This window comes from Pogonomyrmex barbatus, unplaced genomic scaffold (genome assembly GCF_055798465.1).
Source record: "Pogonomyrmex barbatus isolate J1 unplaced genomic scaffold, ASM5579846v1 scaffold8, whole genome shotgun sequence".
NCBI lineage: Eukaryota > Metazoa > Arthropoda > Insecta > Hymenoptera > Formicidae > Pogonomyrmex > Pogonomyrmex barbatus.
Window position 1 is genome coordinate 769646 of NW_028297182.1, and position 15729 is coordinate 785374.

At 36.0% G+C, this 15729-nt stretch overlaps 2 protein-coding genes across 5 annotated transcripts; one reads left to right on the plus strand and one right to left on the minus strand.

The window, feature by feature from the left end:
- The first annotated feature begins 1384 nt into the window (after nt 1-1384).
- LOC105422940 (uncharacterized) lies at nt 1385-7715 on the plus strand. Its single transcript, XM_089083668.1, has 6 exons — nt 1385-3412; nt 3675-3816; nt 4463-4822; nt 5045-5200; nt 5544-5995; nt 6335-7715. The coding sequence occupies exons 1-6, from the start codon at nt 1866-1868 to the stop codon at nt 7320-7322; spliced, it is 3645 nt and encodes a 1214-aa protein (XP_088939794.1). The 5' UTR covers nt 1385-1865; the 3' UTR covers nt 7323-7715.
- Nucleotides 7472-15630, minus strand: tapas (tudor domain-containing protein 7 tapas). 4 transcript variants are annotated; one of them, XM_011632519.2, is made up of 17 exons: nt 15278-15630; nt 13847-13939; nt 13498-13709; nt 13205-13341; nt 12876-12972; nt 12526-12795; nt 11955-12098; nt 11547-11888; nt 11269-11466; nt 10943-11197; nt 10612-10860; nt 10206-10532; nt 9868-10088; nt 9490-9688; nt 9222-9331; nt 9004-9155; nt 7472-8749 (listed from the first exon to the last, which is right to left on the minus strand). In XM_011632519.2, the coding sequence occupies exons 2-17, from the start codon at nt 13926-13928 to the stop codon at nt 8487-8489; spliced, it is 3258 nt and encodes a 1085-aa protein (XP_011630821.2). In that variant the 5' UTR covers nt 13929-13939; nt 15278-15630; the 3' UTR covers nt 7472-8486. The 4 variants fall into 4 exon arrangements, with proteins under 4 accessions (XP_011630821.2, XP_011630820.2, XP_011630819.2 ...); XM_011632518.3 differs by having other exon boundaries at nt 14855-15318; XM_011632517.3 differs by having other exon boundaries at nt 14768-15318.
- Nucleotides 15631-15729: the final 99 nt, after the last annotated feature.

Below are 15729 nucleotides of genomic sequence, written 5' to 3' on the forward strand. Positions count from 1 at the left end.
TAAAAGTGTATCTCTATTATATTAAATATTACGCGTTTAAATAATTTTTTTTGATAATATTTAATTATAATAAATAGAATAATAAAGTATAATAATAAAGTATTTATTATTCAAAAACAAATATCAAGTTAGCGATTTATTTATTAATCGAAAATTGGCTTATCTATTTATTTTGCATGCATATGTCAGTTATTAATTCACTTATAAAAATAATATTTCTTTTTCTTTTTAAAGAGAATATGATGAATTCCATATATAACCAGCAGTTTTGGCGGCCCGATATATCGTATATATCCAATTTGCCACGGCGGCAGCAAAGACTAATAATAGGACAATATCTATTTCCATTGGTTTATAATATATATCCAAATTTAATGCCTCACAAGCTCACCGACATTTTATTGGATATTAATTCTCTCAGTGCATTGATAGCTATGATAAATGATCCCATATATTTCCAAACTAAACTTGATCAGGCTGTCAACGTGCTTAAAATTTATTATGGGATTATGTAAGAAAAAGATTGACATTGAGAAACAAGCTTACTGATTCTCTTAAAGTTGAGTTTAATTATATACACATGAATTTGTCTAAGATATTTTAATTTGAAAAATTGTAGACAAAACAAATTGTAATATGATTGATTCGATAAAATAAATTTGATTGATATTTTAATAATTTGAAGTTATTAAAATTGTACTTTTTCTCCTCTCTCTCTCTCTCTCTCTCTCTCTCTCTCTCTCTCTCTCTCTGCCTGCCCTCCTCCTCTCCTCTCTTGCTCTAATCTATCTCTTTGTCTTATTTCTTTCTTACTTTTCATTATTTATTTTACTCTAGTTTTTATTACTGTTATAATATTTTAATAAGAAATTTAAATACAATTTAACCCATTCTTGAAAAAGCTAAATCATTTTTTTTTTCTATATTATATAATAATAAATGCCCTCATGGATAGTTGCATGAATATAACGATTATCAAATGATTGACATTGAAAAAAACAATTTAATTTGAGAATTCTAAATATATAATAGCAGATTATGGTAATATAAAGACGTCAGATTTGCTAAAAAATGCATTGCTTTCTTTCTTTTTCATTTCTTTTCCGAAATACATTTTTGAATCAAAAGAACCGTTATGAAAGTCTTGAGTTATTCACTAGAATGTTTAGAGTTAGGTCTATTGTTTTCTGTATGGAATTTCTTGGCACAAAAAAATTTTTACTCTTATGCTTTCCGAATATATATATATTTTACTTTGAATAGAGAAAATAACAAAAAGATTGTGGCGCTATTGTTATAGATTAAAAATATAAATTTTATATATAAAACTACAGCAAAGAGATAGAAATTGTAATATTGAAACAATGTAATATTGTAATATTTGAAACAAAAAAAAAAAAATCTGTATTAAAAATACAGATTTTATTTGTACTACAGAGACTGAAAAGGTAAAAAAGGTTTGAAGAAGTTCAAAGTTTATGGTCGCCACTACCGTTTCCATATCGATCGATCCACGTTTCTACTGACAATGAGCATAATCGGGTATGCTCACCGCACCTGGTGTACCGCCCGTTAGCAACCGTACGCGACCGTAGTTCTGTTCAATGAACGACATAATTAACGCAGTTTATATCCGCGGGTAAGTTTATACGTGTGAATTATTAATGAAGATTACAACGAGGACAGAATCATTTTCTCCCAGGGTTGCGATGGTATCACGTTTGGTGAATTCGCCAGTTTCACCGAGTGATCGATCGGCTCGCATAAGTAGAACGCACGCGATGTTCCCTTGCGAACGGCCTTCTTTCTCTTAGCCGCGGCGCGTCGTCGACTTCAAAAGGAGATCCGGAAGGGGATCCGCGAATATGGCCAAGTCCGCCGAGTCCACGAGGGGCAGAAGATTGAGGAGATCGCGCAATGTGTCCTCTTTCTTCGAAGAGTCGACGGAGAACGCAACGCCGCCGAAGATGACGATGAACGTTATCGCGGACGTTCATAGCGGGAGTGAAAGTTTGGGTCGACGGCAACAACGACGAGACAATGAGAACGACCCTCCCGTGGTCGAATTGCCGGACAATAAGGAGACTAAACGGTCCTCTCAGAGTTCCAAATCTTCTTCGCGAGCGGGCGAAGCACCTCGAAATCGTTCCTCCGATCGCGGGCGTTCCTCGAAAGAGCCTTCCAAACATTTGCACGACGATCTGACGGTGGAGTCATTGGATCTGATAGAGGAGTTCGATGCGCCGAGGAGGAGGAGGAGGACCGAGTCTCCCGAGGAGAAACCGCGGCGCAGAAAGCAATGGAACACCGTGGCGAACGTGACGAACGAGACGGAGGTGGACCCGAAGAGACCACCGCGAAAGCGCTGGTCCAAGGACGCCGGCGTGATCCGATTGCCCGAGACGAGCGACGACGCGTCTCCGCTGATCGACAACTCGCGTAGAACGCCAGTTCCGGCATCGCGAACCGGCCTGCGTCGAAGCGACGTTCTCCACTTTGACAATCCGGCGTTCGTGTCCGACAACGAGGAGGAGGAGGAGGTGCTCCGGATCGAGACTGATCACAATCGGGAGAGCACCAAGATCGAGATGAGGAGGCTGAGCGACCGCTCGAACTTCGAGGACGAAGCCGGGACTACGTCCGGCGGCTCTTCTTCGAGGAAGCACCGACGACGGGAAGCGGCAACGACGAACGAGCGTCTCACGGTGGACAGCGACGGTCGCTCTTCGAAAGCGCGATCTTCGGAGAGTCGAAGAGACAGCGTCGAGGAACCCGATGACTCCTCGGCGAACCTGGAAAAAGTCAGCGACGTTCGATCGAGCTCGATCGCCTCCGAGGGACGTACGTCGAGCGGCGGAAGGTCTCAACCGGACGCGGTGCACGACAAATCGTCGAGGAGAAAAGAGCGACCGTTGTTCAAGAAGAAGAAGGAGCCTCCCAGCGACGATGCGATCATCAGCTCATCCGCGAGGGATGCGAATTCGACGACGGGAGGGGACGCGAGGGTCAGAAAGAAACGAAAGAAGAAACGCAAGCAGGAAAAGGAGGCGACAAAGGGAAGGGAGGAGGAGATGAAATTCATCTCTGTGACGATTCATCGGGCGGACGTGCTGGAGGCTGATTATGTGAATGCGAAACGACCGATGGTCAGGGTTCACATCGTGGATGCTCGCACGGGTTCGTATCTGAAAAGTACGGTGGAGGACGGCGGCGCGTATCTTCAGCCGATGATCACCGGCAAGTTCGACTTCAAGAAGAACAAATCGATGATACCGGCTTGGGAAGAGGAGCTTATCTTCGAGCACGATTTCAACGCGATTGTGAAAGAGAGCGATCAAGCGGTGATCCTCTTCGAAGTGATAGAACTCCTAAGCTTCGCTGATGCGAGTCTCAACTACGATAAAGTTGGCAAGTTTCTTTAATTAATTTTTAGCTTTGTTAGAAAAATAAAAGTGTAAATTAATTAGCTCTATTTTTACTTTCTTGTTTTACTTACTTTAATTTTTGGAAAAATTTTATTTGTTTCTTCCGAGCATTATTTATATAAATATTACGAATAACATTCGTAATGTTAGTAATTTTTACATTTTTGTACTTTGGAGTTGACTTGAGTTTTAGTCGTTTGCGACTTGAATATATCTAATAATTTATATCTAATTTTTTTCTTCAGGTAGTGAGGGATGTTGGAATAAAATTGCGTGGGCGTTCCTCAAGCCTGTAGGAGCCAATAACATTCTTCATACGGACAAGAAAGTACGGCTGCAACTTTACAAACCCAGACGAAGCTTTAAAAAATATGGGAAACAAAAATGTGAGGTATTCGTTGTTCGTTACTCAAGTGTTTACCTTTCTTGAAATAAAAATACTTCAGATTTTTCAAGATCAAATAATTTAAAATTCTTAAAAACTGTGCGTTCTTTTTTTTATTTCAAATAATATTACAATTTCTCTCTCTTTGCTGCAGTTACGTTGAATTATGATGCCAAAATTGAAAGATGAAAGAAATAAATTTATAAATTTTTTCTATCGCTCTGTATGCCGAAATATATCAATTTTCTCGCATGCTGCCATTCACGTGATTAAAACTCATGTTTTATCCAATTTTAATACAGACGAATGTATTTCAATTTACGCATAGTACCGCATAGTAAAAATGACCTTTAGGTAGCGGGTCAAGATTTATGGCTGCCCCTTGAATGAAGAGAAACCTTTAGCAAAGCGATAAATTGTTTCGCAAATATTTTGCTAATTTAGCGTGAAACCAATTTACCGTGACTTGAACGCAAAGGAAAAAGAATTGTGTAATTTTTCATTCTCAGAATGTAGTTTTCACTTTTTCGTGAAAATGGCAATGTAACTGCAACGAAGGACTGGGGGAGCTTCCCTTCTTCGGCGTGATTTGTAATAGTTTCGTTCGAAAATGCTCGAATAGAAATTCTATTGTTTCTTATCTCACATTTAGGTGTATACTTGGTGGCAGTCAAACAATAGGGATAAGTATCCTAGCAGTCTTTTAGTAACGGTAACGTCGGTTCCACCACCGAAACTCGAGTCTGTACTGTATCAGAACCTGCCGTTGAACGATCTCTTCGACAACGAGCAGAGCGAGTCTCGGGATCTCTCGATGCGTACGTCAGAGTCGATGCCGGGCCTCCCTAAGTGGGCACGGCTCGCCGCACAATCGTGCAAAATTCCAAATGAGAAAATGTTCGAGACGGAAGTTAGTGAAAACGGCTGCTTCTACGTCGCCTTCAGCAACGACGGCAAGTATCTGGCCTGCGTCCATTCCGAGGAGTACGATTATCCGATTGTCGTTTACGAGGTGCGTCAATATCGCGGATACCGCGTCTAAAGAAGAGGAAGATGAACGAAAGATGTAAAAAGATGTATAAATAACTTCAAGAACGTTATTAAAAGTATAACATAAAAATTTATTAAAAGAAATTAGTTACGTCATAAAATTTAATCACGTCGAGACGCTTACGTTTGAAAATACGTTATTGCCGTTTGCTTCGACGAAGCTACATAGTTACTTCGATTTCAGGTCAAAACCAGCAAGATTCACGTTCGATTTCTCGGTCACAAGGCTTTCGTGTACTCTCTAAGCTGGTCCAGCGACGATCATTACCTCTTGTCGGCATCCGCGGATCAAACGGCGCTTGTCTGGGATGTTCGCAATCAAATCGTACAACACGTCGAGGTAACCAGTAGGGAGAACTATTCATTTTTATCTGTTTTCGTGAAGATTAATATAAAATTGTAATTATAAATTTTCTTCTTAAACATATAAAACATCTATATTTCCTTAAAGTAAAAATAATTATTTATACTATTTTATTTTACACGTCTAACACATTCGCGCTTTATTTTTTTTTTTCTATTTGATATTTTTATATGCGTTATTGAAAAACATTTCAGTTCGAGGTTGAGAAATTGTTTGGCACATGGCGCAACCTGCGTGGGATTGTCTTTAATTAAAATGCATCGGTTGTCGAAGAAAGAAATTTATTTAAAATAAATATGTGTACGAAACGGATTTGCAGATGCTGCCGCATCCTTCGTATGTTTATTGCGCCAAGTACGGACCCGACAAGGCGACGATCGTAGCAACAGGATGTTACGATCGAGTAGCTCGTATCTGGGCGAACGACAGGAGATCGAGGAAGCGAGAACTGAGCCAGGAACTGGAAGGCCACGAGGGTTTTGTCAATTCTATGGTTTTTCAAAAAAATGGTAATTTGATCACCGCTGACAGCGTGGGCTTGATAATTCTTTGGAAGGCCGACGAAGAGGGTCCTAGGGTATCATCGAAAACAATGTGGAGCATCTCGCGGAAAATAAAAATTAACGAGATCGAGGGTGTTGTTATCAATACAATTGTTCTGCATCCGCTCGAGTCGAGACTTCTTGTGCACTCGAGGGACAATGGTCTTCGAATGCTGGATCTCGCGACCGGTGTGGTTTTACAGAAGTATAAAGAGCTGAATAATCAAAGGTATGTTGGATACGCTTTTTACGCACTTTTAATATCATTTGTATTTTTTAACTTATAATATATTAATTTTATACATACATATATATATATATATATATATATATATATATATATATATATATAAATATATATATAATATGCTAAATTGGAAAATACAAATATGTATTCTATTCTATCTCTATAATTTCCGACACGCCAAACACTCTTACTACTAAAACTCTTTTATACTTTATATGTTTCATTATTAGCCTCGTCACTTCTCATTACTTCACATTAATTAATTTCTTAATTGCAATTTTTCTTTATTACTTTATTAAATTTTTGTTTTCTTACTTATAGAATACAGTTAAAAGTTTGCATATCGCCCTGCGGTGGATTAATTATGTGCGGCGGCGAAGATTCCGTATTAAATATCTGGAATTTGGAGACAGGTAAGCGCTTAGCCAAATACACGAACGTAGGGCGCAACTCGGTTAAGGCGGTCATTACCTGCGTGGATTATCATCCTTACGATCACGTCTTGGCCTACTCGATATTCGGTAGCCCTACGTCAGTTCGCATTTTGAAATTCGAGAAGAGCGCGAATGGCAGCGACGTTGGATTAATTCTTATGGAAGATGCGCCGCAAACTCGAGGTAACGAAGTGGTGCTGAATGTTCCGAGTTGTCCTTCATCTCGACAGGCTATATTACCTAGCAGCGGCACAATAGGAAAAGAAAACGCCTCGTCTCGTTATCCCGTAACCAGTCACACGGTAATACAAATCGAAAATGATCGCGAACAATCGTGGCCGATGCTTCACCGTCTTAAAGGAATAGAGCGAAAGAGGGAGAAAAGCCGGGATCGACTGCACTGCATCATTGAGAAGATCGACTCGATGCTGTCCAGGAATTCAATGTTTTTCGAAGATGTTCGCGAAACGAAACGAACCCTTAGCGCAAACTCAGCGAAAGGATATCACGATTCAAGGACCAACGCACATAACAATGTCGCTCTTAATAGAGATGCGCTCCTCAAGGCCCGCTCCACGCAATCCCATACTTTTCTGAAGAATGACACGCAGACATCTAGCTTCACGGATGTATCTAAAAGTCGGAATTGTTCTTTTGATTCTCACAACTCCGCAGCTTCATTCAGCAAAACAAACACACCTGTCTCGTCGCACCTAAGTTCCCCGGATAGCGCTGGTACTTATGTCATAGAAATGTCGAACTTTAATAAGAACGTCGACGAAGTTGCTGAGAAGTTAAATTCCGTTCAAATAACTGAAAGTGATAACTCGCGGATCAGTAATGCTACGTTCGTCATAGAAAATGAGCGATCATGAATAATTTTTCTATCGTATCCTTCACTTTTCTTTTAGACTTCATTTTTTCTTTCGTTTTCTCATTAACGCAACATCTCCTACTTCCGCATCATACAACAATATAACAATTAACATAACATAACAGGACAAAATGCAGAGAAAGGAGAGGATTATTGTACATAAATTTTATTATACGTCAAAACTTTAATTTCAGATCAATAGAAAAATAAAAATGTTCATTACAAATAAACTTCATAAGAATTTCTAATGACACGCTTACAATATGGCAAAGAAGTAAATTATCCCAATCCAGGAGTCAGATCACGTATCAAAAAAGATTAATTGTGATGTGTAATGTTCAATACATATATATATGTGTGTGTGTGTGTGTGTGTGTGTGTGTGTGTGTGTGTGTGTGTGTGTGTGTGTTATATTTTTATATATATATATATACTTTTATTTATATATGGAATGCTGTCATTTAATTAATATATTATACACAGCCAATCTTTATCATTAGATAATCATACTGTTTTATATCATGAAATAAATCCTGCAAACTAAAACAAGGACAAAAGATTAAAAGAGAAAATCATCGTAATGCTAAAGAATACTTGAGATGAGTTAACATTTTCAAAAATACAACAAAGTTATAATAAAACGACCTGTGTAAATAAACTGCATTTTGTTACAACTTCAACAATAATTACATCTTTGCCTATTACAACAAAAACATGACTAATAATAATGATAGAAACACTATCATAATACACGCAAAATACAATCAAAAATAAGCAGAAACAAAACAAGTAATGAAATAAGCATTTCTTAAAACTTTCTTATGTGCGTGTAATTCTGTCCGTATCTTTTGATACTGAAAAAAAATCCATAATAAATATGAGGCAAATGTTGACATTAATTAATCGATATTAATTAAATAAGATTTAAATATTTGTTATATTTTTATAATGCTCACGTGCACACTAGTATGTTATCGTGACATTATAAAAAAGAAAAACATAGAACTAGAATAAAAATAGAATAGTAAAATCATATTCATGCGTTATTTTTCGCAGCAGATTCGTACATATATAAGCAATCTATATATCCCATGTCACGGAAAATAACAAATCATAAAAAAATAGATATATTTGCCGCTAATTAATATAACAGCATAATATAAAGCTAAGAAGGAAGACTTTTGGATTCATCGATTTTCGAATCTATATATTTGGCACGCTTCTCTTCTACTAATAACCTATCAATGTATATATCTATATCGGCCTGACTGACATCAATCAATTGTAAACCCAGCATGGTACCGTTGACTGGCGAAAGATCATCGAACATCGTCTCGACGACTACCGAGACAAAATTCTTGTCCAACACCAACTCTTTAAATTTGACGCAATCGGTCACGGACCAGTCAACATTTATCGGTTCGATTCCTAATCAACATCAAAAACCATTATTAGAATTCTTCATGGAAAAATGAAATGATTACGTTCAGATTACGTTCAGAAAACATAACTGAATAACTTATAACATAATTGATTTAAATTCAAGGATAAATTCAAGGAAGGAAATTAACATTAAAGACTAATAATCATTGAACACTCACTGATCATTCTGTTGAACGCACTCAAAATTGAATGCAAATAATTCGCAAAAAATGTAAAAAAGAAAATTATTATTCTCTTACCGACAAGTTTAGCCTTCACAGCTTGATACGCCAATTCCAAGAATTTACTCTGTAACGGTTGCATACTACTACGCTTTATTATTGTAACATCTCCATAGTCGCAAAAATATACGGATATTTCATTTTCACTAATAATATTAGTAACGTATACTCTAAAGTGAACATAATATAATTATTAACCAGTAATTATATTTCATATTATAAGATATATCGCGTACCTATACCAATCGCCTCGTAAGTTTCCTGCATACAGCTTGCCTTCGCTGACAGATTCCAATGGTGGACCATCGTATGCCTCGCAGTATTTTTGTAATTCAATCATCATTGCCTAGAAATGAGAGGATCCGATATATATAAAAATATAAATATAAATGTAATATATATATATATATATATATATATATATATATATATATATATATATTATGAATCAATTATAATCTTTAGCGTATTTAATGTTTCAAAGTTCCTTATTAATTTACATACTCTTAATTTGTTCACGTTTTCCAATGGTTGCACGATGAAATGTCCTGGATGCGCAACCAAGGTCACGTGAACGTCAAAATAACTGCCAATGGGCGGAATGATGGGCGGATTCAATTTACCGACAGACTCGGGAGCACGGGAATTTTTGCGCTCCAAACGTTTCTTAAACTTGTTATTGTTATTATTATCTTCGTCGATTCTACACATAAAAAACTTCTTTAATCTTTTTTCTTCAAAAAAGCTTCATAAAATAGTAGAGAAAATTAAATAGGACATAATATAAAATAAAAGGAAAACATAAAGATATAAAATATACGCATAAAATATAAAATATGCGCATAAAAATATATTCTCGTAAAAAGATAAACAAATATTTACTTTGATAATTCGCCATCATAAATCAATGATGTATTTATCGAAGCCAACATATTATTTGGACCGACTCTTTTGAAAATTTCCATCACTGGAATTCCGGATGAGGTGATCCTGATAACTTTTGCTAAAAGCAAGTCCGTGTCCGAGACTAATTCGCGGAATCTTGTTACGAGCCTCTCATTATACATCGACTGATCGATGTTATGGAGAAAAATGTTTATTGCCTGATTTATCACACATGAACACATATAAATATTAACACATATAAATATTGCATAAAAATCCATAAAATATTAAACATTAAATTTAAACACGATAGGAAAAGTTTGTTTTTCTTATACCTGTGGAGGAATATACTGTAGGGCCTTCGAGACACTGTCCATGTGAAAGAGATATTCTCTCGGTATTAAGATGATCTGACCGATATCAATCAGAAATACTAGTACTTTTCGATCATCAGGAATATCGATTACTTTTGCTCTATACCATTGCGAACCATACTTTACAAGATACGTCTTTGTGAAATTAATCGCTTTTACTGTATCGTTTGTAGATAGTGGCGATATATTTTCACTGTTCAACACAGTTCTGATAAATGAATTTAATTGGGCATAAATTTTACCATGTTTGTCTATGTGTGTAACATATAATTCAATTAATTTCCCTGCCTGCAAAAGAAAGACAGTTAGGCATAGAAAATTAAAAGACAACATTGATTATAGAATTGCAATTGAATTGGATAGTTACATGTAACTTGAACGCAACAGCCATGTCGTCCAAAATTTTGTTGAATATGACTTGATTTACGTCTATATCTTTGTCATCATGACTAGTATCGTAAAAAGTTACTATTGAATATTCGCCATATTCATCGGTTTCTACACCATGTACTTTCACGTTAAACAATTGGTCAGGTAAAAGATAATTCTCAATCTCCGTCACTATCTGGCTGCAGTCGCGAAAATCTTTTAATCCTTGAAGACCTACTCTAAGAGCCTGTGTAGAAACAAAAACAAATGCACGAGGTACGTAAAATGTAGTCGAATTAACGTAAAGCTAAGTCGAATAGATAAATTACTTGAGATTTCAAATTGCAGAATTTCTTATCCAAGGGATGCAAAACGTCGGATTTATATTCTCCATCGTATCCCTCGTCGATAAAGAAAACCGTGGCGATTCCAGTTTCAGTATCAAAATCTATGCATTTCACCCTGCGCCAATGATATTCATCGAGAACAGCGTAGAAATCACCAATCACACATGTCACTGATGTCGATTTATTTATCTGGTTGTAATGCCTCGTCATCTCGTTTGTCATATCCACATATTCGTTCTAAAAATATAAGAATAAATTTTAGCTTGCGGAAAAAAGTGAACGAATGAGCGGTATAATAAAACACTCACATTTTGATCGCTGAGCCGAATCCATATTTCAACAGTGCTTTCAACATAAGTGGTAATTACTTGCCAAATATTTGCCTCAGGTACTGGTTGTACATCAGGCACGGCGGGTCCAATAGGATTCAGTTGTAGACAGGACTTCTCGTTAAACAGGAAGATATTTTCGGAAACATTTTTGGACGATGGAGAGCTTTCCGATCGCTGAATAAGAAAATATAATATTTAATTCGATTTGGATAACATGCATACCAAGAGTAAAATACATTCATATTGTATATCACTTTTAGAGTCAAGGAAGATCGGCAAAGTATCGTGGAATCTCCGACGCCCTTCTCTTGATTAATGTCGCCGCATTCCTCAATAATTGTTTGCCAATTATGGGGCAAGGCCTCGCCGTATTGCTCGTTGTAACATTCGGGCAGCAAATGCATAAAAACCCCGCTATGATGCTGAGTTATGATATCCAAAATGCGTTCTTTTATCAATTTCTCATCAGCTGTCGTCACTTCGGGGCTCGATGATTCCTTAGCGAGAGTTACTAGAGCCAAACGCGCTGCAATTTTCTCAGCTTCCTCCTCGGATGTCGCGTCTTCCGGAAATGTATATAACGTATGCATACCAACCTAAAATTCATCGATCAATGTCGAAAATCAGATTTTCTAACACTTTGATATATTTGATATATTTACTTTCACACTGGCATAGATGGTAGTTTTAGTAGAATTTTTCTCTTTCTTCGAATACATTTTATAAATTGGTGGTGGTAAGTTTAACATATTGGTATGAATCTCCAGTTCTTTCCGAGCATCGGGAATCTTGAATGGCGGTGTCATCTTTAAAATACAATTTTAAACTTTTTAAAATTTACTATTGTTATTATAATTTATTTAGAACCCTCGAAAACAGAGGAGCAGAAATTAATCTTTCATTCTGCTTTCAAAACTGGTTAACCAGACAGTAAATGACTGCGCGTGTTAGATCACACGTGAAAACGATATCGAAAAAGCAATTAAATCTTCTGATGCACTTTATTATTGTTTTCTGAAGAATATTTATGATTTATATGGGTGCATTGCCGTAGCTCATATAGCTTATAATTAAATTTTATGTATATGCGCGCAAAATCGAACTATAATATTAACATTAAAAGAAAAAAATGTATAAAGCTCTAATAAACCTTTTTGGATTGTTAGATTTGTATCATCTTCGTTTCATCAGTTCTAAATTTGATTCAAGATTCTTTTTAAATCGTTTTCTTACCTTCGGAATATTAAAAATAGATGAGATAGGTGTAGATGTACAATCATTGTTATCAATCGGTGGTGAAGGCGTCGTAGAAGAAATAATTTTGAGTCTTTCGCTTGGTTTTGGGGGTCTCAGTTCCACAATCTTTGGCTTTTGATTTATCACAGGCAAAGCTGTTGTATTGTCATTTAATACTTTGCGTCTTAAATCTTCGATAGTCTTATAATTATTAACACTTTGGTTCACAGTCGCTGTATTAGGATTCATCCCTTTGTCTTTCAGTCTCTAAAAATGTTAATATAGTTAATAATGCAGATTTATCAAAAATTTTAAATTTGAGTCTTGCCGTCTGAGACTTCGCTTACTTTAATAGGAGTACTTGGTGGTGTAGTCGGAGTAAAACTTGCTTTGTCGTTAATCGGTAATGGGCACTGTACTGTAGTTTCCATGAGAGGAATAGGTCTAAAATATTATTGCAAATATATCAATTTATCTTGTATAATACGTATTGAACGATTTTAATTGATTAATCGATTTTTCAGAATTCACAAGAATTTGTAATTAAATAAAAAATAGAATAATGTATATAAAAAAACATAGATCATTTCTTATCAGTATTTGTTATTGATACATTATATTTTTTATTTTAATGAACAATACTTGAATATTTAGTTATTTCGAATACTATAAATACCTGCTAAAATCTGTATACAAGTTACTCTTGCCAGGTGTCGATTTAGTGAAACTAGAAGAATTTACATGATTGCTTCTGGCAGACTGAAAACCATTAGATGGAAAACTACCACCTCTGTTATGCCGAGATGGTGTCCACTGAAAAAAAATTCTGAAATTAATTATAGCTCAACTGTTCGCAGCGTTATTTCGCTTTTTTATATTAAAACTGCAAGATAGGTCCAATAATTTATAATGCATGCTGTGAAATATATATTCAATTCAAATAATATTGATAATTTATGTTAATATTACTTTCTTTTGCGGTCGAATTTTTCGTCGTGCTTTTTGTCGTGAAACTAATTTTGTAAGATGTGCTGATGTTTTGGAAGGTACAGCTTCCACATACAGTTCTCCATTTTTCTTAATCACTGAAACATCTGGTATGTCGCGAACAAAAGCGTCGACAGAGGAATATCCGAATTTTTTAAAGGGTAATATTTCTCCTGCTACCATATGATAATCCTCTAAAAATAGAACATTGTTACATTAAACTTTTAAAATAAATGATTAATAGCTAAAAACAAAATAATCACTCGATATATTTAAAAAAATATTTGAAGTTATTCAGTAATAATAACAAGATGAATAATATTGTACTTACTTTTTAAATCATCTAATTTAATACCACCCTTGCATGATATCAAGCAAGACCGCAAATTTTTAATAACTTCGTCTATATCCATGTTTTGATACTCTTAAAAAGAAAGAACAAACAGATATATTTAAATCTCAATTCTAAATGATGACCTGTTATAAATTGATATTAATAAGGGATGATACAGCTAATCAAATTATATGACAAAATATAATATGGTGTATTTATAGCAATTTTTAAAACTGAAAGCTTAAAAAATTTAAAAGCAACAGGAAATCAAATGACAAAAAAATAAACTTTGTATAAAGATAGGAAAACATATACTAATTAATCTTATTAAATACATTTTGTTAGATTGGATAACATATATATTGACAAGTAATTAGGCCAATTGCATATTAAATTATTACACTTGTTCTTTATCGTTACACTAGACTGCACTAAAACTTTCTTTTTACAAATTTCAAACATATATTTATTTCATTTTAAATCTTAAATATATATTAGTTTAATTATAAAAACCACATCTTTTACATGAAACATTCTCAGAGCTGAAATATAAGTAGTGTAACATAATCCTAACAAAAACAAAGACAGAAGAAACTATTCAGCGACTATCAATTTCATTACCAAGAAAAAACTGATAAGATATCAAAATGTATACAGTTATCCTTGTTGCTAGGTATCTTTACAATTATATTTCTCTATTTATATCTCATTTTAGACATCTTACAAAACTAGATGATACAACAAACAATATTAATACTCGTGAAATTAATAAAACAAGATATAAATATTAATAGCAAAAAATTATCCTATACATTTAACTTCTATCCCCTTCTTAAAAAAAAAAATACAATTGTTTCTTCTTTATAAATAAAAGGACAAAAAAACGCAGGGAAAATAGTATAAAATATTTTTCATTACATTAAATGTGTCCCCCTCCGATGCTGTGCTTCGTTTTCAATGCGCAAGAATACACTGGACGTGAAACATCTAATTAAATGACAATACCTTCACCTACTTTCGTCTCAATGCCTGAAAGAGCGGAACGATACGAGCGTGCAAGTATAAAGAAACGGGGACTCGTACATCCCAGCGGAATATTCCTCTCTGTGCACCGAGAGAGAGAGAGAGAGAGAGAGAGAGAGACAATGTAAAGTTGTCGGTTAAATGAAAATCCAGGAGATCGTCGAGGGAACGAGCCGACGGGTAAACAAACACGACCTCGTAGGAGAGATGTTTCCACGCTTCCTATGCACTGCCATATGCCGTGATTGATGACAGGAATCGGGAATCGAGATCGGAACGATCGCCGCGTCGGACGCGTAGAACGCTATTGGTTTCCCCGTGGCGATAAAGTCGGCCGCGATACCAGGAACCAGATGACGATTAGATCGGGGTCATTGGAGAGGCGGGCGGAGGAAGGAAGCATACCTTCTCTCCTTTGAATGGCGAGATTTCGCCGCCGCCGCCGCCGCCGCCGCCGCCGCCGCCACCGCCACCACCACCACCACCACCACTACCGCCTTCGCCACCGTTGTGTCGTCGTCGTCGTCGTCGTCGTCTGTTACTGTGCACTGAGTGACGACGAGTCGGCTATCGCGGTCACCGTTGTCCACTCGCAGGAATGTTCGTCGACAAATACTAATTAGATTGCAATTGCCCCTTTCGTTTACTTTCCGTTCTCTCTACCGGTCTACCGAGGAAGACGCACTATGCACGACTGATTTTGCGTCGACGTTACGCCAGGGACGCGCACTCACGAATGTACACATACATATACATATTATATATATATATTATTCAGTATATATTATATATATATATATATATATATATATATATATATATATATATGTGTGTATATGTATCTCTTTCTCGCTTCT

Bases quoted from the DNA above. Each gene is read 5' to 3' on its own strand.
- LOC105422940 (XM_089083668.1), top strand. From the start codon at position 1,866: ATGGCCAAGTCCGCCGAGTCCACGAGGGGCAGAAGATTGAGGAGATCG. The intron at 4,823-5,044 runs GTGCGTCAATAT...CTTCGATTTCAG, and splicing joins ATCCGATTGTCGTTTACGAG to GTCAAAACCAGCAAGATTCA. The intron at 5,201-5,543 runs GTAACCAGTAGG...ACGGATTTGCAG, and splicing joins AAATCGTACAACACGTCGAG to ATGCTGCCGCATCCTTCGTA.
- tapas (XM_011632519.2), bottom strand. From the start codon at position 13,928: ATGGATATAGACGAAGTTATTAAAAATTTGCGGTCTTGCTTGATATCA. The intron at 13,342-13,497 runs GTAATATTAACA...ATTTTTTTTCAG, and splicing joins AAATTCGACCGCAAAAGAAA to TGGACACCATCTCGGCATAA. The intron at 10,089-10,205 runs GTATAAGAAAAA...GTGATAAATCAG, and splicing joins TACAGTATATTCCTCCACAG to GCAATAAACATTTTTCTCCA.